The sequence below is a fragment of the Temnothorax curvispinosus genome, unplaced genomic scaffold (assembly GCF_003070985.1).
Source record: "Temnothorax curvispinosus isolate PA1 unplaced genomic scaffold, ASM307098v1 QBEX01013985.1, whole genome shotgun sequence".
NCBI classification, from domain to species: Eukaryota; Metazoa; Arthropoda; class Insecta; order Hymenoptera; family Formicidae; genus Temnothorax; species Temnothorax curvispinosus.
Genome location: NW_020223765.1, coordinates 394,016 through 417,922, shown reverse-complemented (window position 1 = coordinate 417,922; position 23,907 = coordinate 394,016). Strand labels below are relative to the sequence as shown.

The window sequence follows — 23,907 nt, the reverse complement described above, 5'->3', positions numbered from 1 at the left end:
CTCATCGATTGTTGTCAATGTAAGCTTACTCTGTTATTTCGTTAAATATCTACGGGACATTTGCATTGCACGACATTTACATTATCGAATTCCCAATAGAACTTACGCTTTTGTGCTTTGTTGACAAGTTGGAGAACTCGTGCAGCGGCATGCCGTTACGGATCGTGCAGTAGCCGACGTAACTGCTGTGTCCGCTGATGGAAGTCACCGTCGAGTGCTCTAGAAGGCTCCTCGACGGTGACGTCTCGATCGTTGATACCAGACGTCTCTTTCTCAAGTATTCCGACGGCTCGTCACCTGCGCGAAAATTTCACGATAGTTTTACAACCACCAAAAATTTCGCCGCGGAAAGTTTTATGAGGGTGTAAACACGAACGAGGGAATTTCCGAAACAACCGCGTAAAACGTGCGGAAGAGCTCCATCGGCGAGATTTTCTTTCAATCTTAAAGATTGCTTTTAGATACTTTGTTTGTAATTTATACAACTCTCTCGCACCTGCATGCTCCTTTAATTTACTATATCGTATATCGACGTTTTAATTTATGAGTTTTTCCAGAAAATATAATTGTGTTTAAAAAGACAAAATTATGTATTTTTGATTTTTGTTAATTCTATTATATTTCTTTTAAATTTGTCATCTAGACATGATTTTTATTTCACTTTTCGTAACTTTTCCAAACTTAATACACAGGAATCGCAAAGATACAAACCAGTGATCTGCTGCGGAATAATGTCAGGATTCTTCTCGTCGCTTTCGCTGAGATCGCCGCTGGTTTCCAGCTTTCTGAACGGGCTGCTGGGATGCTTCTCGTCCGCGAGCAAGCTGCATCCCTCCCGGAATCGTAGCTCCCTTTGTATGGGAACGGCTTTCGTCTGCTTCGCGTGATCCTCCATCTGCGACTTGTTCTGCTCCTCCACGTGCGTGTGCTGAACCCGTAAGACGACCATCACTATGATCGCGACGATAATGAGGGCCATCACAACGCCGATCGTCACGCTCAGCATCGGTGTTAGATTGTCATGCTGCCTCGGCCGTTCTGCAAAACGCCCAGTCGAAGAATTGAGAACCAGAAGTGATCGATAGATATATATCGAGAGCACGGGACCATCTAATTGAGATAATTACATTATCACGTAATCATTTTAATTAATAGAGGTCGTATTATTATGTCGTTCAGTCTAGATGGTATTATTATGTAACTATTTCAAACAGCTTTCAATCCCGCACTTCGACACAAATGACATTCTCTTTAATGAAAACGCTTTTAAGCACTTTAAAGTTTGGACGTGCGGGCATCGCGGATTTTTAACGAATTACGTGATACAATATAACAGCTTGATGCTACACGAAATGTTAATAACGTAAATGGGCAATGGTTTTCATGAAAATATAAAAGGTGCGTGACACAGGTGTCACGCTTGACTTGTTTGCATATCCCGTCGAAATGCAACGAGCAATGCCCCAAATACTAGAGCGCGGAGCGCATTTTAGTTTAATAGAGATATATAAAGCGATTCGCGGACCACCCCGGCGGTGGACGAATTAAAAATTACGATAACAATCGCATCAGGCAAACAACGGGAAAATTGTCCGATGGTATTAAATCGCCAATTCCTGACCCGATTTTTCCCGACGGGTTATAAAAGCGCCGGGAGCTTTTTACGCGGCTCGCTCGACGAATTAATATTGAGTCGATAGCTTTTCATCAATTCGGCCAATTGGCAGCGCGAGCGAAGAGCCGCGCTCTGCCTCATCGAACGTGAAATTTTTCCGTAATTACCTAAATCTCGCGTTGTCTTTTGGAATTAACGTTTCGCATAACATCGGACGCACATGGACATTGCACTATGAAAAGAGAGAAACACGTCAAAAATTTCGAGGAGATTAAAAGAAATCATATCATAAGGATTAAAATTGTGATGATTTATGTTTTCAATAGTCCACAACGTTATTGAACGATACTTCGTCCATGATCGTATTAATTTGATTAGAAATTAATTGAATTCTATAATTTCATTTCCCAGAAATGGACTTTGTTTCTCGTCATGTAAATTTCTTCCAAAAAATGTATGATACAGTCGCGCGATCTCTCCACGATAAAAGAATTCTGCGTTGCAAGCAAAAAGGCTTGAAAACCACTCGTGTAGGATACCACCACGTAAAATGATGTGATGCTTTCGAGTCAATACTTCCTCAGAACTTTCAAGCAAATCGAATGCCGAAGCTTGTTCGGAAGATATTGAAAGCTTTGGAGTTATTAACGTTTCAGCGAGTCTAGCAGGAATTTTTCAAATATATCGAACGAGTGTATCAATTTACTTTTTAATATCCAACGCTGTACGCAATGGAACTTACATCGCACTATGTATCTACGCACGTGTTTTTTTCCGTCGAATATTCGATTTTTAGCGCGGGGAAAATATCAGCGTGAAAATATAGCGCGATTGCCGGATCTCGGAGAGATCCGGAAAAGAATTGGGAGAATTCTCTCTTTCTCTCTCTCTGACTCTCTCACCCGACTCGGACGTCAGCTGTTTTTCCGGCAGCCTCAGAGTGCCGGCCTGCACCACCATCGCCTCGCTGCGGCCCTTGTCGTTGTAGGCGTAAATGCAGGCCTGATAAAGGGCGCCGGACTCCAAGTGAGTGACGTTGAAGCGCGGCACGGGCGACGTCAGATTGACACGCAACTCCTGGCTGTTGCTCTCGCGCACCTCCAGCAGAAAGGACTGCGGCAGGCCGCCGTTGAAGCCCTCCGTGCACCGCACGGAAAACGAGTTGGTCGACGTGTTCGAGGTCGTGCAATTGTGAACCATGTCTGGTCGGCCTGTCACGGATAAGGTTTGCCTGCGTTTTTAAAATGCGCCGCGTGCACGGGATCATTTTCGCGCGCTCGTAACAGCTCGTAATGGCCCACGAGGCAGCGATAATATCGCGCGCGGGGGAGTAACTTTCAAGTTCTCCAAGCGCGCCCTTTCGATAATCGATGTACCTTTGCGCGCCGAGATAATTAGGAGAGGTAAGACGGACGGCAAAAGAGAAACGACAGATGAAAAACGATCGTCAAAATTAAAAAGCCACGAAATCGAATTACATTGAGCGAAACAAAATTTTGGATATCCACGATTTTGACGCTTTATATCAATTTTTTTGTTTCGAAAATAACTCGGAACATTTTGTGAATCTCTTTTAATGTTTTAAATTTAATATCTGTTAAAACAATATTGTTCCAAGCTTTGACAGATTCAGATGAAAATATTTGCTTGTTTCCAGTCGATATTGGCCAGGCGAATTGTAGGAATAAATGAATTAACGATGATATAACACCGAAATATTTTCATTTCGCATACCAGCAATAGGAAAAAGCCTCTTAAGATTATAAACAATTTTGCGTTCAGATTAAATCAAAAAGGTATAGCAATTTTTTCCGTCCACTCTTCAATTCTATATTTCGCAAAAAATTGGCTCGTCGTCTTCTATTAAAACTGGTTAATCAATATGAAAGCTACGTTCTTCGATAGTTTAGAAAAATAGAATAACTCTTTTTTCCTCTCTCTTTCTCAAACCATGGAACTCGGAAGCCCCATAAGTACCGGTCAGAGTCGAAAAATTATATAAATGAAAAAAAAAATACAAAATGCAGAAAAAAATTGCGCAATAACTTCTCCGTAGTTCCCGAAGTTTGTTTATTTCTACTTTTTACGCTATATTAAAGTGCGCTGAATTTTAAGCGAAACTAATTACATAAGTAGAGCGATAACTCTTCAGCGTCAGCAGTTTCTGCAGTTTACTCCAACTTTCAATGCCCAGTTCTTTCTCTCGCGCCGAAATGATGTATAGTCTCATACAGACGGCGCGAAAGGGGAAGGCGTTATGCAACATATCGTCTCGCGTGCGGTAGATTCGCGAATCAGGGCGTGATAGTTGCCCTGTAAATCCGGTGCACGGTGAGTTGGCGCATACAAGCCACTTGTAACCGAGTCGGCTGTAAAGATATATATATATGTGTTTGTATATACGGCTGTCTGGCTTTTTTCCGTAAAGGCATTAGTCGACGGTACACTTCGCGGCTCGTAAAAGCCGGCTAAAAGGGCGCAAACGAAACGATAACGGCAGATTGCGTTGGCGGAGGGACGCGAGGGTGAGGGAGATAAAGAAAAGGAAATAAGCGGGAATATGCTGAGTTGTTCTCGCGTTTATGGTTACTGAAAAATCATAGCGCACCGGACACCTGCTACCATCTCTCTCTCTCTTTCTCGCGATGTCCCCTTTTTACTCGCCCGACGTCGGATTCGCTTTTTTTTTGCGGCCGTACGAGAGAGGCGAGAGCAGGCGAGAGCTCTGTTTTCTTTTTTTACCCGGAATGTGCGCAACCTTGTATACGCGTACGCGCGTTTTCTTTGTAGAGCAATTCGATAGCATGATTCGCGAATCGCAATTAATTGGTAACTCGAGCATCGATACGCGGCGGAAACACGGACATGGGAATAACAAGGATGCCAATGCTACAAATGAATTCACTCGGCTTATATAAGGTTTTTTAAGAATTTGAATAAAAAGCAACAGTATCAGGTTTGTTCATCGTAATGATTTGTTTAACAAATAAAAGAGAGATCCTTTTTGTGCTACCGCGAATGTAAAGGAAGAGAACTATACAATGTATAATAACAGTATTCCTTAGGTTTTTATCTACATTTCAAAGACTTTTGATATTTGGAAATAAACCGCGACTTCATTATCACGTATTCATGTTGTTATTATTGGTAACAATACCAATTGGGACTAATTACGACAAGCCTTCAAAGTTTCAACGTAATTGAATGATTTTATTAAAACGGCACACACACCGCGTCTTTCCAATTTCGTACTAAGATTCGAATTAGTTATTCAATTACGTAAATGTGAGACTTTGGAAACTAGGAACAAAATCTGAATCCTAAATTAGCATAAAGTTGCAATTCCCGAAAGATTCAAGTCCCACGGGTGAAAACCACTAGCTTTATTGTTAATTTTACCAATTTACAAAATTTTCAGGCGAACTAGATGCAGGCGGATGGAAATTCATTTTGAACAAGCATAAATTTTTAATACGCGAAGTGTAGGAAGAGGCTCTTGAAATTATCATCGCTGGCTCTATTCTTCCCTCTGAAAAGAAATTTCTTTCCATTTCCTATATCTATTCATTCTAGCTCTCGCCAAGGGCAATCATAAATTAAAGAAGGATTCAATTGAGTTAGTGCGAGAAATATTACGTATCGATTTTTTTTTTAAATTTCTTTGTACTTTGCATAATAATTTTGTTACGTCACGTCACGCAAACTCGTCGCGATGATCAGTCATCTAGATCGAAAATTCACGCTGCCAACGAGAAGCCAACGTCGCCTAGCATTTTCGCGAAATATCGCGAGTACAGATACAAATGCAAGAGGATCTCTTACCCGCCGGTATAATGTGATATACACAGGGCACTTGTTGTTGCCCGATGTGATTGCTAGCCCAGCAGAGTAACGTGCCGTAATCTAATTCCGTCATTGGGGTGTATGAGACGATGGAGGATGTGCCAGCCCGCGCGATATGGCCGGCCGCAACGTCGATACTCTCGGCGGAGTTATTGAAGGTCCACTTGAATTGCACTTCCGGCGGATTTGCATCCACTTGGCAGGATATATTCGCCTTCTCCTGTTTCGCCACGCCGTGGACCTTCGTCTGGTTCGGCTTGCACGTAGGGGCGACTGCGGGGCACAAAAGTCGAACGGTGTCGATAAGTAATTGGAGCGCGAGGACAGGATATCTTCGTCTTGTGTGACATGTCAATTTCTCATGCCATCATTAAATGCGCGAGAAATGATTTACCGATATTTCGCGATCTATTTCAAATCTCTCGTAAAGATCTATTAATAATAATTTGATTAGTCATAAACAGGACAAATATTCTGTTATTTTAGTTTCAATGGCACAAGTATCCTCGTTATTTTAGTTCCAATTATTATTGAAAGCTTTCTTTAGGTTAAATATTTCTTGTTTTCTAGAAGCAATATTTTAAAGTTTTTGGCTTCTTCCTATCTCAATGATTCAGCCACAAATTGTATTTTTGAATCACACTTGTAAATTTTTTAGATGTGAAAAGTCTCTGTCGTCTATTTAAGTGAATAAAGTTTAATTTTAATGCTAAATGATCTACAATAATAATAAAATAGCTAAAGTAAAATCAGAACTTAAAAATTCACCTTAAAATCTATTTCAACGTTACCTTTTTAAATAATTGTTCGGACAGTTTAATTTTCGGCATTAAACATAATTTTATAATTAATTAAATTAGACATTTTCCAAATCCGCTTCATTCTATTATTATTTTCTTTTATACCTGGGCCACAGTATTTTACCATTAATAATACGCTTACTGTAATTTTTAACTGTGGATTTCTATATTAAATATGCACGAGCTTCACGGTAATACGCTTTGCGTTTCATAGCTGACTCGGGTCTTTCGAATAAATTCAAATATTGATTAACAAAACTATTGCGATGCGAAATATTTCGATATCGCGTCTGATAATCTGCGCGCAAACGGATAAACAGCTGGGTGTCCTGATAATATTGTGCACGCAATTCGCGAGGGACGTATAAATATATACGTGTATAAGCCAGGAATTAAAATTTTACAGTGGGAATTTATGGCAGTACCGAATCTTGGCTCATTATAATCCATTTATTAATTAAAGCCGATCGAACGAATATATGGTTTCGTTACGGTCTTCGTACCGTCGCGTCGTCTCGTTACCATTCGTATTCTTACCGCGATGAATAAACTATCATTTGCTGCATCGACAGGGCTTAGTATTGTATTTAGAACTCTAATAATCCAAGTAACAGATTAAAATCGATAAGCATTAACATCTATGTGTTTCATTATACGTTGAAATATGATAAATAAGCCAAATTATTACTTAGCTGCATCGAGAGGATTTAGCACTGTACTTAGGACTGTAATAATCCGAATAACAAACTAAAAGCAATAGGCATTAACTATATATTGAAATACCTGTGAATAATGTTTCATTTCGTTTAATTACCGAAAGCATTGCGGCATGGATTGATTCAGAAGAAAAATTATTAAATAATAAATCAGGCCTGAAAGAATTCTAAATTTATACGCTCTGATGCGCACAAATAAATCCTTCTTCGCTATGTGAGATGTTCTGGTCCTGTTCAGTATTCTACTACTAGTGTGCTGCGGATGTAAGAATAAAAACGTACACATCACGTTCAGATAAAAGGGCGAGCTCTCGCCATCACCCTCGGTGTTGTATCCCACGCACGTGTAATTGCCGGCGCTTTTGCGATCAACTCCCTGCAACACCAGGCTCTGGTTGCTGATTATGATACCCTGCGTGATGTTGTGATGGAGTGCCCTGCCCTGAAAGAAACACGGTAATTGGCGCCTCTCGTCGTTGGATTGAACCTCCTATGCTATGCTGGGCACGAGGATTATTTTTCCACGTATGTGTGTGTGTGAGTGTGTGTAGATACACACACGAACGTAAATGAATCGCAGCTACACAATCTCACTCGTCAGAGGCGAGAGAGCGGGTGCTTCATCGCGTTGCAGGGGTGACGGGAAGTTATTATAAAAGTTTGATGCTTCGAGCGGCGAAGTTTGTATTTGGTCTTAACGTAAGTCGATGCTCTCGCGTGGTGCGCGAGTGAGCACAGGCATAATCGAGCTTGTTAGCCGGCGAGAGACCAATCTGTTTACGACACCCGGGGTTTTAGAACTTTCCGAGCGCGAGGGATACGGACGAATTACTCGTGAAGAACATTGTTACGCATCTTGCGAGATTGATTAATGATACGCAGCGCGAGAGGAACGGGGGAATTTTCGCGAGATAATATTCCCGGGGAACGGTCCACGGAAAAAATATCCTGGATTTTTTTTTCTTCCAGAAAATCTTCTCTGGAAAATATTTTTCGATGTACCGAGAAACCCCGGTGTAATTATGATAAATTCTACTTCGCGCGCGAATGCTGTAGATGCGGTAATTGGACTGTTAACGTAAAGTTGATTCATCAAGGCTAGAACTTCTAAATACATCTCGCTGAATAATTTTTTTGTAATTTCAAGTTTTACGCTGCCGATGCTCTCTGTAAAATTTATTTCTTGAAAATATCTGAGAGAGAATCAACTTGTTTTTTTATCGTGCAATTTACTTGCCTGTAATTTGTCATGTTTTGTTTCAATATAATTGGGTTTGTAATGATTTGATAAATTATTGAATATCCGTGAACGCATGAAATTCGGGAATTCTCGTCGTTGAGAAATCGTTGTAAAACAACGTTCATGGTTTTATCCTGAATAAGATCTGTGAGCTCTCGCTCACCTGATGCCGCCATTCCACCTTGTACACCGTCGGCTCGGCCTGTATGAGACAGTCGAAGTAGACATCCGTGCCCTCGCGTATGGTGTTCGGATTCAGCGACGTGCCGAGCTGGATCTGCGTCTCCGGCGTGTCTGCGAATCACGACCTTCGATAAACCGTCAAAATCGACCGGATTCCCGGCGTCTGAATAAATAAGGAAAGAGAGCGTCGGGCGCGCGCCCCAGGCAGGAAGGGAACGCAACGCAGCCGGATTCGGGGCCGTCGCCGTTTATGAGCTTACATTGTATCTGGAGTACCCAGCCGTCCTCTATCGGCGCGGTTCCCATGATTCGATTTTCAGCTTGACACGACAAGTGTCTGCCTGCGTCTGCTTTCGTCGCCATGAAAGATAAAACGCTGGTGGTCGTGTTCCCATCGGCGGAGGTCTGTAACAACATTATGATAACGTTCACCGGTTCCCCGCCGTCCACCCCCGCCGACAACTCGTCACATTTATTCTCTTTTTCCTCATCGAAACGATCGTTCGCCTACCCACCCGCGCGCTGTCACCGACGGCGCCGACGTTTCAGCGCCCCCGTATATTAAAAGCGAATCTATCACCCGACCTGGAGGGTCGGCGCTAGCTATAGTCGAAATTCCCGATCAATCTCTCGTTACCCTCCCCGAGGGGATCGGTCTATTTTCTAACAATAAAGAAGTAAGCCTTTATTTTATTGAGGGGCCCCGAACCGTCATTACAAAGTTTCATTGAATTATTCAATATACGTGTGTGCCTGATTAATTTCCGCGACTTAGGTACGTGAAGAAGTGCTCAAGCGTGAAATAAGCGATCCCACGCTTTCTTATTTTAGGTTGTTTATATCACACACACTTGGCTGTCTCTTTTATCTAATATATTAAAAACGCATCTGTCAGTGGCTAAGAAACTTTATCTTACGCATGATGAAACTTCTAAAGTAGCAACGGATGATGATGTGTATCGGTAATATAATTTTGTATCGCTTTATCTCTCAATTTTATTACTAAGAAATCATTTTTAAAAAAATATATATTTACAGCTCGTTCACCAAGCAAATTCTAATTTTCTTTTAATAAGGTTTCTAATTTTCCGTCAAGTAATTACTTAATACGAAGCGCATTATATATTCTATAAGAGCTATATTATTTAACTTTTTTCAAATTTTATTTTATTCTTAAAGAAAGAACGAGGATTTTTTTTAAATAATAGGCAAAGAATATTTATGATATTTACAGATATAATCACGTTCGATTAAAAATCGTTAATAGACGATTCGTTTTACGAAACTCATTCAAGTAGTAGACACTTAAGAATAATCAGACGTGCATCTACGTGGAAAGCCGCGCGCCCGAGAAGGACTTCCGATTCGATTTACACGTCGGACCGCGCACTCAATGTAATTTGCAAGCTCGACCACGGCTCGTACAGCTCCTTATAGTGACCATAAAATAAGGTTCTCTCTTGCGCACGTGTATCCCGGCGGTAATACGGCCGCGCGCAAGTGTGTCTCATTGCGAGGGTGGCGCGAGAATTATTGTTACCACGGTTACGAGCCCCTGGTAAAAGGGTCGTTAGGCGTCGAATAATTTAAATCAGAGCGTCGCGGGGTGATTCCGCGAATTCGCGCTTGTAATTAAGGCGAATCGATGCCTTAATGGATACGCCCGGTACGGTACGTCGAGTGGCCGGTTAACCGCTCTCCCTCGTGTCGATATACGATCGCCGAAATTTATCTCTTACTATCCGTACAATCGGAGGGATTTGCGAGCACACACGTGAAAGTGGATGAAAACCTGGCAAAGCCGCCTTTTTCGTAAATGAGTTATTTGTTTAACGTTTAACGTTCCGTAAATAGTGACCCGTCGTTTGACAGCAGTGCCGGAAACGATTAAATAACGCGTATTAATGACGGAAAGCGAACTTTTTTTTCCCCATCAATTTTGATTGGAGAACAAACCGAGCAAAACATGAGGGTGAACGTGTGTTTCAGTTTTATAACAATCGATCAATGTACGACGTCGAAACATTCATGAGAATTGTTTGCTCTTTGTTGTCCGAGCAAATGTTTTTTTAAGTAGTTCCGGGTATCAAAGGCGTAGTCAATATATCACGAAAACTAGGAATTAATCTTGAAAAAATCAACTTTTGTTCTGCGATACAATTTATCGCTCTTGCACACCCCGCTCTGATTTCCCTTTGTTTTTCATCTAACATGTGTTTGCCTAAAACTTTCTCATCTTTTATACCCACATTTTACGCACAGAGTTCTTACAAAGGGGGAAAAATGCGAAATTTATATTTTTCTTCTATTACCTTTTTTAATAGTGAAAACTATTTTGTTGAACGGCTATTATTTCCAGATAAAATTATGTAGCAAAATATATATTGCTCTTTGCTAATTTAACATGTCGATAAATTAATTGTATAGAATATATTTAATAAAAAAATCCAGATAATTTAGACTGACACCGTGACCAAGATTTTTTTAAACTTTGCCGTAAATCACGAAAAATTCAAAAGCTTTATTTCCGCACCTCTCATATTTTATATTTTTACCAACATATCGTTACCGTCATACCGAAATCAAGCGTAATTCACAATTTTATGCTATTTAAAAGTTTCGCAGCTTATGAAAAATCAAGTTCATGGATTATGAAGCGCCCCGTAATAACTCTGCTTTACGTTTCGTGAATTAAACATTCGTGCTCGGGCAAACGCTCGCTCAGCCCAATGAACCGAGTTTAGGGATTACGCTCTTCGCATAAAACGGGAATTATAGCGCGGGGTAGTCAGAAAAATGCATCGTCCACATTACTCATATCTCTGAACGAAATATCACGCAAAATATTTCATAAAATCTCAAAATATTCCGTGCGCGGTTTTTCAACTTTGCCATCGCGTTGGAAAAAAAGTGGACACATAACCGAGCCTTCAATCTCGCGTGAGGGAGTGGGATGAATGTTCGTAATGAGATAAAGGGGTATCCCCCGCGATTCTGTCGCGCGATTAAAAAATAATCGCAGAGAGAGAGAGAAAGAGAGAGCGCGCGCGCGAATAATAAATTTCGCGTCTTGCCGGGGGAATAAATCAACGGCAGGGGACTCGCGCTCTAATTTCGTTCCGATGGCGGCGGAGAGCTGCGCGCCGTTTCACGCGGTGGCCCGCGCAAAGATAATTACAAAATGAGATGCGCCATCCATTAAAAATATATTTCCGGCCGCGCATCCCGCGGGGAGGTCGAATCGATTAACATAATTGCTGCAATTCCACGATACGATACGCGGGGAAAAATACTTGCGCGCGGCGCGAAAACCCCTCGTTTACGAGGGTGTTGTTTGTATCCCGCTCCGGTACGGTAGCGCTATTTTTGCGCGCGCGGTCGCGTAATCGCCGCGTGCGGGACGGAGCGGGGAGCTGCGTGATTACGGGAAAAGTAAGAAGAGGAACGGGCCTCTCTCTCCTCGGTACTCGGTCGACATTCCACCGTGGATTACACACCGGTTTCTCTCGCCGTCCTATTTTCCTCCCCTTCGGCCCGCCACGCCGCGTCGCCGTTTCCGTGTTTAACTTTCTTGCGTAAGCAGCGAAACAATCTCCAGTGTCGCGTCGCCCAGCAGCGCGAGTATCGACTTTGAAACAATATTTTCTCTTTCCCCGCGCACGGCTCGCGCGGAAGTTCTTCGCCCCTCGTCGTCGCCCTTAATCCGCCGTTACCCCGGCAAATATTTACGTCGTCGTCTTAAGTGCGGATCAAAACGCGGCGGATACGACGCGCGTCGCGTTGTTTGCGCGTCGTCGTTCGTGTGCGCCGCATTTCCTCGCGCGCGCACCCACCCAGCATGCGCGGTGTGTTTTATCGGGGGTTTGGCGCGCGGGGAAATCGAAGTAGAATAAACAGCGACCGATGCTCGATTTCGCCCGACAACGGGTCAATTTATTCGAAAGTACATTCTTTCATTTCGTTCGCTAATCCGCGTTTCCATTGACGTTTGTTTGCTCTGTATACGAAATACCTTCATCCGTTTCTCGCGACAGAAACGCCGCGACCCGGTTAGAGCGTTCGATTTACGTTAAATCGAAATTTATTTCCGCGCGTTCGGAATGAAATTGAATGAATTAATGAATTGTATCGGAACGAAAGGGAGAGAAAGAGAGAGCAAGTATGCACGCGCGAGAGGATTCCGTACTCGTAGATCAAGTATCATCGTAATCGCCCCGGCGAGATATTCTTTATTCGAGCTGCACCGTAATTAGATTTATCGATATTCGCGATGTACTTCTTCATTATTATCGTTGATTAATCCCGTAACGATGAAACGTTATGCTTTTTTATCGGAACGCAGTATATGACTCGACAGTGTAACATCGTTATAAAACAGTCCCTAGCTTTTTTCATTTTATTTTCAATTTCACGGTGAATCGACGCAAGATTTATATAGAGGGAATTTCGTACTTTGTGAACAAAACATTTGAACTGTTAAAACAAATTCAAACAAATAATAGTTTTACAACATTGCCGGCGTACTGTCTCAATATTTTTTTTCTTTCTAGAAAATGAATATAAGTTGATTCTAATTATTAACTAACGTGTTATTTATCCCAGTTTCACGTCTGGAATAATATTTAATTTCGTTAAAAAATATTCTTCGAGAAATCTTCGACAAAAGAAAGAACAAACAAAATGAAAACAAAAGTAGGAGATTAATATACGAGAAAAATCAGCTATCACAGTTTTGCTTACAGCTGTAAGCGGATAATACGTTGAGAGTTATCTCGTTAATGTTTAATTTCATTAAATCATTTGCGCGTCGCGCTCTCTTTTATCTCAACGTGACGTTCACCAGAAATATGTCTCGACCAGGTAGTTCGAAGATAGTTTTATTTCCCGTCAATTAGACATAATCCCTGTCGGGCACACTTCACTGTAAACGGCAGTCAATCACGTAATCGGCCTATGTCTTTTTTTATAGCGTCGCTTAATCCGCGGAGATTGAACGTGGAAATTGCAGCTTCGCCGCGAAATTAGGAGGACACATGTCAACCAGATGAATCGACGCGCAGCGGTAGATTAATCATCTTTCGTTAATATAGAGATCAATCCGATATTTAACTATTGTCAATGGACCGAATTGAATAGTTCGAAACTATTGTGAATGAACAATGCGACCAAAAATTTTAATTGGAAAAGATCCCGTCTAGAAATGATCTGTCGAATCAATGTCGATTTCACATCGATGAATGATCGCGAATATACTGTTGAATACTGATTAATATTTTTGTTATTTTTGTTCTTATCATAATTGTTATTATGTTAATTGAGCAATTGCGAATATTTCTGTTATTCATCTTCTACTGTGCATGTTTTGGCCAATTCATTACAATCACTACATCGAATACAGTGCTTATTTATATACTGTGTTTTCAATTTTACATCGATTCGATGTAAAATTGACTGGAAGACAATAGAAATCTTATAAAAATATTGGTAACCGCTCAATTAACATAAAGATAACTATAATATAATGAGGTCGAAGATGACAAAAAATATAAACCTGATATTCGACATCGGCCTTTCATCGTGTCGACGTTAAATCGACTAATCATTTCTGTCTGAGATGTAATTACGCGTTTCTCTCGTACTTTCCGATTCTTTTCTTCAATTTTTAAATATAAATTAAATAAAGGAAAAAGACTGTCTAAAACTTTCGTGATATCTTCTACAGTGTGGCGAAAACATAGTAAATATGTGAGAAAAATTCCGAAAGTTTAGACACGCATAGGAGAAAACTTTCTAGCGGTGACAGATGCGTTTTTAATGTATTAGAGACCACAGACGATAAAGTAGCTTAACTTGGCATTCATGCGGACAATTTAACTTAGTTATTACAACATTTGTTCACGTTCACATTTAAAATAATAGAATAATCAGGAAAGTAACGCGTTGCTATAAGAAATAATCAAATGGTCTCATAGTATATTTTTTAAAGAAATAGTACGTTTTCCATTTCTCTTATTTGAAAGAATTAGCTATCCACACATGAATATGCATTAATATAATATTCCTGATAAAGAGATCAAGGGATTCTCTCTTATATCTAAGATTGTAAATTCGAGTTTATGCGCTGCCGAGAGTAGCTGGGCGGAATGTACGTTTGCGCAGGAACGAAAATTGTTCCGTCAAGGAACACACTTACGGTCTCCTTGGAATCCACTAAACGCTGACCGTTCCTCCACCAGGTAACGCTGGCCGGCGGCCTGGAACCGGAAGTTGTGCAGACCAAGTCGTACTTCTTGCCCGCTGACAGCGGTCGGTTTCCGTCAATTATTTTCACTTCCAACGGGCTGACTGAAAATTATACAATTCACTGGTTAAACAATGCCTGACCTTTTTCTATCCTTTGACAAAATGCTTGCAAAAAAATATTAAAACATTTCACAAAATTTGCATAAAAGGAATTTTTATTTTGTATAAATTCATCAACTTGTATTAGCATGGTTTTCATATAACCTAAGTGATAATGATGTAAAATGTCGAGGTCACTTTTATTTGTTACGTTGAACGTTCCAAGTCAAACGGAAAAATGTCAAGTATCACAGTTATAAATTTCAGCTGTACAGAAATGGTTCCTAAAGCTAAATTAAAACGGACAAAATTAATAAATTTTAGGCAGAAAATATTCGGCATACGTGCCGAATTGGAAAGTCTCTTCCAGGTGCACCTATATACCTCTCTGCAGTCGCGTAGCCGCGGTATGACGAATTTTAAGCGTAGGATCATAAACTCTCCCTTCTCCTCATTAATCCTACCGCTCACGCGCGCTCTCTCTTTTCCGCTCTCTTACTACTTTATCACGCGCTATGTATCTTGCCGTGCGATAGCTCAGGTACCATAACAAAGTGAATAACTTAATTTAGAGCGAGGATAATTAATCTTGCGTCCCATCTTGCGCTCTTTTTCAGGACGATTCAAGTGTTTCTTCAAGGCGACTTAGCAATGAGCGTTTGCAGATCTTTTCCGTAAACGTAAACTCTTCGTAACACTCGTAAGTCACCATATAAGTTGATGTACAAAAATGTATAAAGCCGAATAAAATAATCGACAATCTCGACAATAGCATATAAGTTTTTTCTTACCCAAGATGAGTTTTTTTACACGTTTTATCACCACGTTTCTTTATCATCGCAGACTTTTTCCGAGTTAAATAAATTTCTCCCAAACCTCCTTTTCGCATTTCAACAAAGTGTCTCCAATTTACCGTTTCCGCTTCTCGACTGGATGTATCGGTTTAAAAATTTCGCGGTAATCCCGGCGCCTAGCAAGACAAATTAAAAAAGGTCCGCAATTAATTAACCCCACTCATTCTTCTAACGTCCCCGCGATAACGGCGCGAGTAAAATTAACCGCCCGGCTGCCCTCTACCGCCGCGCCGCTCGTTTCTTCGTTATAGCGGGTCGCTGGCCGCAAGACGCGTACCTTCCTGCACGCCAAATTGACGTTGATAAATCCTCTTTGTTATAAAGCGATACATCATCGGCGCGCACTTCGGCTCGCGCACGAGGAATTGAAGTTATTCGGAAAATTGTCGCCGCTGCTCTATATATAGAACGCCGAAGTTATATATACTATCGAAATATCGACTTCTTGCCAATACTGAATAGTTACACTTTATATACCTATTCTCTGATATTAGAATTAATCATTATATCTCGGCTATTCTTTTTTTGTTTTATATGCTTTAAAGTCACGATAATTTTAGTATAATTTTAATATAATACATTAATGAAATAAAATTGATATATATGCTAATGTAGCTCAAAAATCAATTCTAAAGCAGTTTAAGAGAAATTACGATTATTCCGAGGCAGATATAAATGTTGAATAGATATTATTATAGATATTAATAAAATGAGATTGACATATGCAAATGTATTTCAAAAATCAATTCCAAAACATTTCAAGAGAAATTACGATTATTCTCTGGGATAGATATAATGTTGAATAGATATTATCTTCTATATTATTGGACAGTCGAGTTTGACAAACATGTATTTGACACTTGTGAAGTTATGTCACACGTATACCATTATTCGCGTGTCCTCTGAATTTTCCAGTAGCCGCGCGGATAAAGATTTTCATCCGGAGTGCGTTGAACCCGGGGGGAAATTGCGGATCCGTTGCGTTGCCCTCGACTATACCCGTACGTTGCACGCGATGTGACTGAGAATTTATAGAGGCGCGAGTAAGGCGATTGTCGATAACGGCGGCAAAATGACCGCGAACGATGGTTTTGTGGATACTGGAAGCCCCCGGCCGGTCGGGCAAATCGGTAATGGTAAACGCTGCTGCGTACAGCCGTCCGAAGGCTTTGGCTATTGTATTTATAGGACCATACATTATGGAAGTTCCTTGATTTACGGCGTGATACGGGCGGCGATAAGCGTCACAAGCTGTATGGACCGAAAATATCCGTACGGAAACGATCTATCTTCGTCGTTCTTTTAAAGTAATTTTCGCACGTCCATTTGCGGATCGCGCGGTAATTATTCGCGAGAACGGCGTATTCCGACGCGTGACGCGTCGAACACCAGAGAGCGGGAGACGCTGAGCGAAAACTTGTCGGTCTTGAATAGCATCAATCGGAGTAACGGACGGGTGTGCGCCTCATAAATGACATTTATTAATTAAAAAGAGTGGTGTTGCATTTTTGCCCCGCTTCCTCAAACCATCATCCGCCCCCCCCCTTCATCCCGACATAGGTTCCGGCCATCCGGCGAGGAAGCGCATAATGAAATTAATTAAAGCCGATTTCTATCTTCCTGCCCACCGTGCAAATCCTGCAAGGCCGATATTATTCCGCCCTGCAGTTTTACTTCCACTCAATAATTCAAGATCGATTACAGAATTATGCCGCGTGCATACGCTTCATATACCTCAATCGCTCGTAATTTCAGCTTTATCGTGAATTTATTGACGGATAAAGCGCGCGCGCATTTTGGAATAAAAGGATTTTATTGCTATTTTGGGAAAAGCAGGTATCTTATCGCGGCTTTTCGAGAATTATTGTACTTTCTCACACAGTGCGCTCAATATTTACATTTATATACTGAATTGAAAAATTGCAGATACTGAAAGAAAAAAAACTTTTGACAAACGGAATAATGTTTCTGACACTTCGTGTAAAAACGAGTCAAATTAAATTTGGAAAATATTAGAAGCGAAATATATCCCATTTCTCGCGAAATTGAATTACATGCACTGTAAAAAAATTGTGTAAAATTACATGTAATTTTGAGACCCACTATAATAGGTGTAAATTTCCACACATTTTTAATTTGTGTAATTGTAATACAAAATTACTTTTTCCTTCCGTACTGTAATGTTGTAAAATTACAACCATTATATTGTATAATTACAACTACTAGTGGGTCTCAAAATTACCCACTATAATAGTTGTAATTTTACAAAATTTTTTTACAGTGTGGACTATCGTATTCTTATCGTAGACTCGTTGAAGATAGAAACCACAAGCTTCGATAGCTCGCGTGGAGCTATATACCAAGCGCACAAATATTCCAGTTCAAACAGCAGCCCCGCACAACAATATCTTTTTCCGTCCTGAAGAGTCTGGCTTATCGAATAAATGGGGTTTCCGAACTCCTCGATTCAATTGAATAGTGATTTTTATCATAAGTGAAGTATAGGTAGCACAAGCTTGTATTCAGCACATAAAATATCGTATTTGGCTTTTATCTTTTATCTTTTTTGTTTTGAAAACGACAGAGAATCTAGACGAATAGAGGATGTGTTCCAAAATTATAATTAAATAAGCATTTAAATCACATATTTTTTGGCTAATATAAAATTAGTGTTCTGTGATTCGCTCGTGTGAATAATTCAATTGAAAATATGTGGCGACCGTTCCTACTTCGGTCAGCCCGGTCACTTCGAAAACACCTTCATTTTGCGAGAAAGAAATTCGCTTAATCACACCGCGACCGTCGCCGCCGTAGCCGCCGCCATCGCGCCTAGACAGCCCGATTGCCGGCGTAATATTTCAGGCATTCTAAACCGTCGCCACCGGCAATAAGGCCGCCTCCCCCCCCACCCGACATTGCCGTTGCCGCCGCCGCTACCACTTTCCCCAATTTCCACCCCCTGAGTTACGGCTCCCGACTAATTTACATGACTTGCACCGAACTAATTCGAGCGGCGGTCGATAGCGCGCCGACTAAAGGGGTTAAAACGACGTTTACTTTATTACGTAATCACGGGGAAACCTAATATTGACGAAGGCGCGAGGGAATGACGGCGGTGGCGCGGTGGCGAGGCGAGATGCCTTACCGATCTCCCGTTCGCTCCGCTTCAAAGAGCGAGGGAGGCTATCCGTCCGCCCGTCCTCCGTTGTGATGCCGCGAGTCTTTGCGCCGCAGTTTGTTACTTACGATTTGCAATTCCGCCGGTGTTTGAGTTTACGGATTGAGATTTATGGACTCACAATCGGAGGGGGTGAAAGGAGGAAGGGGGGGGGAGCGGCTAAAACGAGGCGAGGCCCGAGCCGACACGCGGTGGCTACGTGCACGTATACGTGAGAAGCGTCCTCGTTTGCATCTTAATCAAGCTACCGTTTCATTAACAAAATAAGTCCTCGGCATGCCTGGTTAATTAATGCCAGCTATATAATGTCGCCGCGACGTTTAACCCTTTTTGAAGCGTTACGTCATCCTCTTTTCGCTGGCTCCGCACCGGCAGTTATCAGTTACCGAGTAAATCGCGTACGCTTATCGATCATCACGTGTTTACCGGACACCGACGGCCGAGTCTACGATCAGATTAATCATTGTCAATAATTTATTTGCGGTAAGGAAGAAAAACTTACGAAGATGGCAGATCTATTTTCTTGAAAGAAAAATGATTGATTTAGCAACGTGGTAGATTTTTAAAAGTGACTAACAGCTGTAATTTATTTTTCATGATTTTCATAAATTTATTTTTCATGATTTCTTCGTAATTGATTATGTTATCGGGCAGGGTGTGAGGACAAATGCATTAATTGTCTATTTTAGCAATCCTCCAACGAAATTTATCAGTATAATAAAGATGAGAAAAACAAATGTCAATAGGCAACCGTAGATCTGCAATGCATAATTAATAATTAACAATTAATTACAGTCATTTCTAATAATAAATCATTATTAATAACGTGATGATATAATTTATAATTAATTAAAACGATTATATAACGTTAATGTAATTGTTTCAAAGCGTTATTTTAAACTAAACATATGTTATGTACATGCTACTGTATAACACATACATATGCTTAATACATATGTACATATTATGTACAAATTTGCTTTCAAAGGGTAGAGGAAATACGCGTAACTTAAGCAGATTAACCTGCATTGCGGAATTGGGTGCATCTCTCCCTCCTCCGTGCCCCGCAAATGTGTTTTCGCTTATTCAATAATAATACTAATAATAATATTAACAGGCAGACGTATCGGCGGATGGGTGTGGATTCAGCATGGCTTTATCCACACGGCGCACACACGTGCACAAGAGAGTTACAAATCATATTAGCATGTTGGCGGATATTAGTGGATTTAGCTGTCACTTCAGAGCAAAATTCCACATATCGCACGTCTATGTATTAAATCTGCTTATAACGGTAGGCCAATCGTCATGTAGGACACGCCAATCGTCGTTGAATTGCGTATATGCCATTCGACACCATTAAAGATGCACCATTAAAGCGTTCAATTATGCAGACGTAAGCGTTTACGTATCTGAATATTCACCTGAATACACCTGAATACTTAATTGCGCCGTTCTAATATTGTTCTCATGAATCGCGTTAATAAGTGACGCCCCGTCATTCAAAACGTTGTTTTTAGATCAAAAGTAGATCATCATTAGGCGACGCGTAAAATATTTAATTCTATTTATCTCGGCTGTGTTGTATGAGTTTATTTCCGTGTTGCTTTGCAAAACTTTTTTTTATAGAACTAAATCGAATTAGGAGGACAGCACTGCAAATCCAAGTGTGTTATTTTTACACGCATATAAACGTCTAAAAATAACACATTGGAATAAAATTTTTTTTACATGTTTCTTTATGTGATAAATTACGTCATTTAATACGTTCAATCGTGTTAAAGAACGTAATTTAAAACGGCAAGAAATGTGTGAAGAGTGCTCCAGCTAAAATAACACACTTGATTTGCCGTGAGAATCCTTCAATTCCCCATGCATTGATTTCTTTCTCGCACGACACACTTTGTCTCTTTTATTGATCAAACATACCTGTCAAATAGGAACACGGATCCAGCCGGATCCCGCAGGTACACAGAGAATTAAGCGTAATCTCGACGCATATATGTACGGCATATGTACCGCTATGGCGCTATCTATCGCGGCTCCTCCGCGCGTACACACAGATGCTTTATCTTTACTCGCTAAGTTCATTCAGCAACCTGCGAAATCGGGATACGGCTATTGTTCCCCAGGCCGCGTCATCGCGAATGCCGTAAATGCCGTATCGCGCGTGCACCTGCGGGAAAATTTGCTCCACGCAACCGGCTGTATCGCACCGACCGACGTTCCGTGCCATTTCGCATTCAACCGTTTTCCCCGCGGATCACGTCCCACGGGTGCACACAATCGGGTCGGAAGTCGCAGCCTCTCTTACCTAAACCCGGTTCACGCACGTTACACGCGTTATTTCTGCGCGCACCTCGCTGCAGGTTTGCAAACGGCCTCTCGGGATCATCGGCTATCAAACGCAATTAACGTTGCGAAAACCATATCAAAACTGTCATGTACAAAAAAAAAAACATATATCCAAGCAATCGTTACGTGATATTAGAATTCCGTAACCGCATACCAAGGTCGTTACGTTTAAAAAATAATAAATTTGACAAGAAGGAAAAAAAACGTTGAATTTATAAAAGTATAAAATGAAATTTTGGTTGTAATTTTTTAAGCAGGCGACGAAACTCTCTTTATTTTCCAAAAGTTGACAATATCCTTCCCAGAGCGTGCTAATCACTTCTGAAAATGCAAGAAAATCTGCTCCAAGTTCTGTGAATATTTCGTGACAACAATTCCGCGACGTAATTTCTCGTAACGTTGTCGTCTATTTCTGCAGTACTAGTTCCGTATCTCTTCATGCACGCACGGCGCGCGAGGGAAAAGCATTTTCCTCGGTCGCAAAGCCGGAGCTCCTCGCAAACTCGTTGCGACCAACTTTTTGCACGGCGTACACGTCTCGTTCGCGGCGCGCCGGGCGACCGAGTTCTCGGCGACTTCTCGGCGTACGCCCCGGGTTGCGCGTGGAAACGGCAAATAAGCCCTATTGTCTGCGGTTTTAACTCAATGAGCGACGTAATTTCCGCCGGCCGGAGCATCATAAATATTCATTAAGAGTTAATTGTAACTCAGTTCGTCCTCTCTCGCGGATAAGCAACGCGGCTCGATCACGCGCGCGAGCTGCGCGCGTTAATCCGCGGGAATGAGAACCTATAGTGGCCGCGCGATTATTCCGGCAGGTGATAATGCCAGGAGGACGTGTAGACGAGCGTCGTATCGATCGACGTCGGAAAATTGCCTCGACGACACCGACCGGTTTCCACGGCTAAGATGTGTAATAATTTATTAGCGGAGTGCTCTCTGTTCGAATACGGACGTTGCGTTGCATTTGGGAATAGACCGTAACCGAAAATTTGACGTACCGCACGGCAAATATAGTAATCCGAGCTAACCGTAATTCGGATTGACTCTCCCATTCGAGCGACCCTTCTAATTCCGCTCCTAGAAAAGAGAGGGCAGGTAAAATGGGTTAAGCTTTAATTAACTGGTAACTAATGTTTGCGGCCACACGGGTCTTTATTCGTGCGCAGAGCTCCCTCAAACACTGCTCGGGTAATACACCGCCGAACTTCTAGTCCGTTAACGCGCAAAGTGAATCCTTACGCGGCCAAGTAATTTGGAGTTCGATACAGTTTACTCCGGGTTTGCGGTCGAACTTTTCCGGGTTCCACAGCCGGGGTGCCCACAGCCGCCGGGGTCATCTCTCAAACGCGGTTGCAGACGTACAATCTCGCGGTAATAGATTTCTGACGTCGCGAAATGCTCGGAAATGATAACTCGGTTGCATTAACTCGAAACTCCTGATCGGGCGCGCGCGCGCCAAGGTCTTTGGTGAAAATCATGTTGAATCGAAGATGGGCTATTCCGTGGCTTCCTATCCCCCCCCTGCGAACTTTGTAACTATTAATAGAATGAAAAATTGTGAGGTGAAAATGGCATCGTAGATCAAAGATGGGAACGGCGACGAAAAAGAAACGTAACTTCGACCCTCGTGAGGGTCGCAACTTTAGAGAAAAATCACTGCGACCTGGACGCGTGGACGGAAACCCTGTCAATCTCTAGGCTGACAATGGGTCTCGCGGGGGTGTCGAATGCCACACGAAAGAACACTTCCATTTAAGCACCGACCATGCGGGGCCGTGAAGCTCCTCAAGACAAGGGGAAATTGGATGAAAGCCGTCGTCGTAACCGGCGAGAAGGGGAAGACGGGTGGAAAAAGCATGGAACGAAAATGGTGTCCGTCGCAAAAAGGATATCCGACTCTCTTCCGTTTTACCCGCGCCTTTCTACCCCGCGGTTTCCACGAGCTCCTTCAGAATCGACCCTCAACCCTTAATTCCCAAGATCGGGCGCCGAGCAATTAAGATAATTTGATTGTAAGAACAGAAAGACTTGAACAGTACATACAAATGTTTTTTCATGATAATTTAATAGCGAGAGTCTCTCTCAACGATAGCGTTTTATATAAATATATATTTTTGTTTGCTATAAATATAACGTAAATTATATCTTAAATATTTTAAGTGCAATTAAAATGTATTATATTTTTAATCTTGTCCTTAAATACAGTTCTAATAAAATTTTAGCTAATGTAATTTTCTCGCTTGGACACGTTTTATTTAATTATTAGATTTCTTAATTAGAAAATGGCGACTCTTAACGACCGGAAATACGTATTTGTGTTAAAAAGTATTAACAGGACCCATCTCGATTCTTTCTCCACCACGGTAATGCTACTTAAGTTCCCTCAAAGTGCAAAAGCTTGTTCTTATTCGTTCGTAGCTTTTTTTTTGCTTTCTCGGCATTATCACATTGTTTATGGAATATATATTCATTTATATTTTTATTGTAAAAGGAGTACGGAACCACGACAGAATTAGATTCGCCTCATTAATGACCACGAACGATTGCGCGACGGGGGAAATGGAGGGGCATGGAAATGGAGGATCTTCAGACAGAAGTATTGAAGCATTGATGGTTTTTAAAGGGAGAGCTATTACAGCTAACCAATCGGCTACGGCGAACGGGGATGTGCTCGGATAAAACGAGGCGAATAGTGATAAAACCCCGTTTGCTGATTGGATCTTTCCCGATATTGACCGCGCTTTTATTACTTCCGTTCCTTCGTACCTCAACGTGCGA

The 23,907-nt window shown here is 41.5% G+C and overlaps 1 protein-coding gene across 1 annotated transcript in view; it reads right to left on the bottom strand.

Annotated features, from left to right (window-relative positions):
* LOC112464150 (neural cell adhesion molecule 2-like) overlaps positions 1-23,907 on the bottom strand; it is a 196,609-nt gene that overhangs the window by 4,105 nt on the left and 168,597 nt on the right. The window contains exons 6-13 of the mRNA XM_025030988.1: positions 14,591-14,742; positions 8,658-8,802; positions 8,378-8,508; positions 7,257-7,416; positions 5,438-5,731; positions 2,518-2,826; positions 712-1,038; positions 107-297 (exon numbers count right to left, since the gene is read on the bottom strand). Coding sequence (XP_024886756.1) covers positions 107-297; positions 712-1,038; positions 2,518-2,826; positions 5,438-5,731; positions 7,257-7,416; positions 8,378-8,508; positions 8,658-8,802; positions 14,591-14,742 — 1,709 coding nt within the window. The remainder of the gene's footprint in view (positions 1-106; positions 298-711; positions 1,039-2,517; positions 2,827-5,437; positions 5,732-7,256; positions 7,417-8,377; positions 8,509-8,657; positions 8,803-14,590; positions 14,743-23,907) is intronic.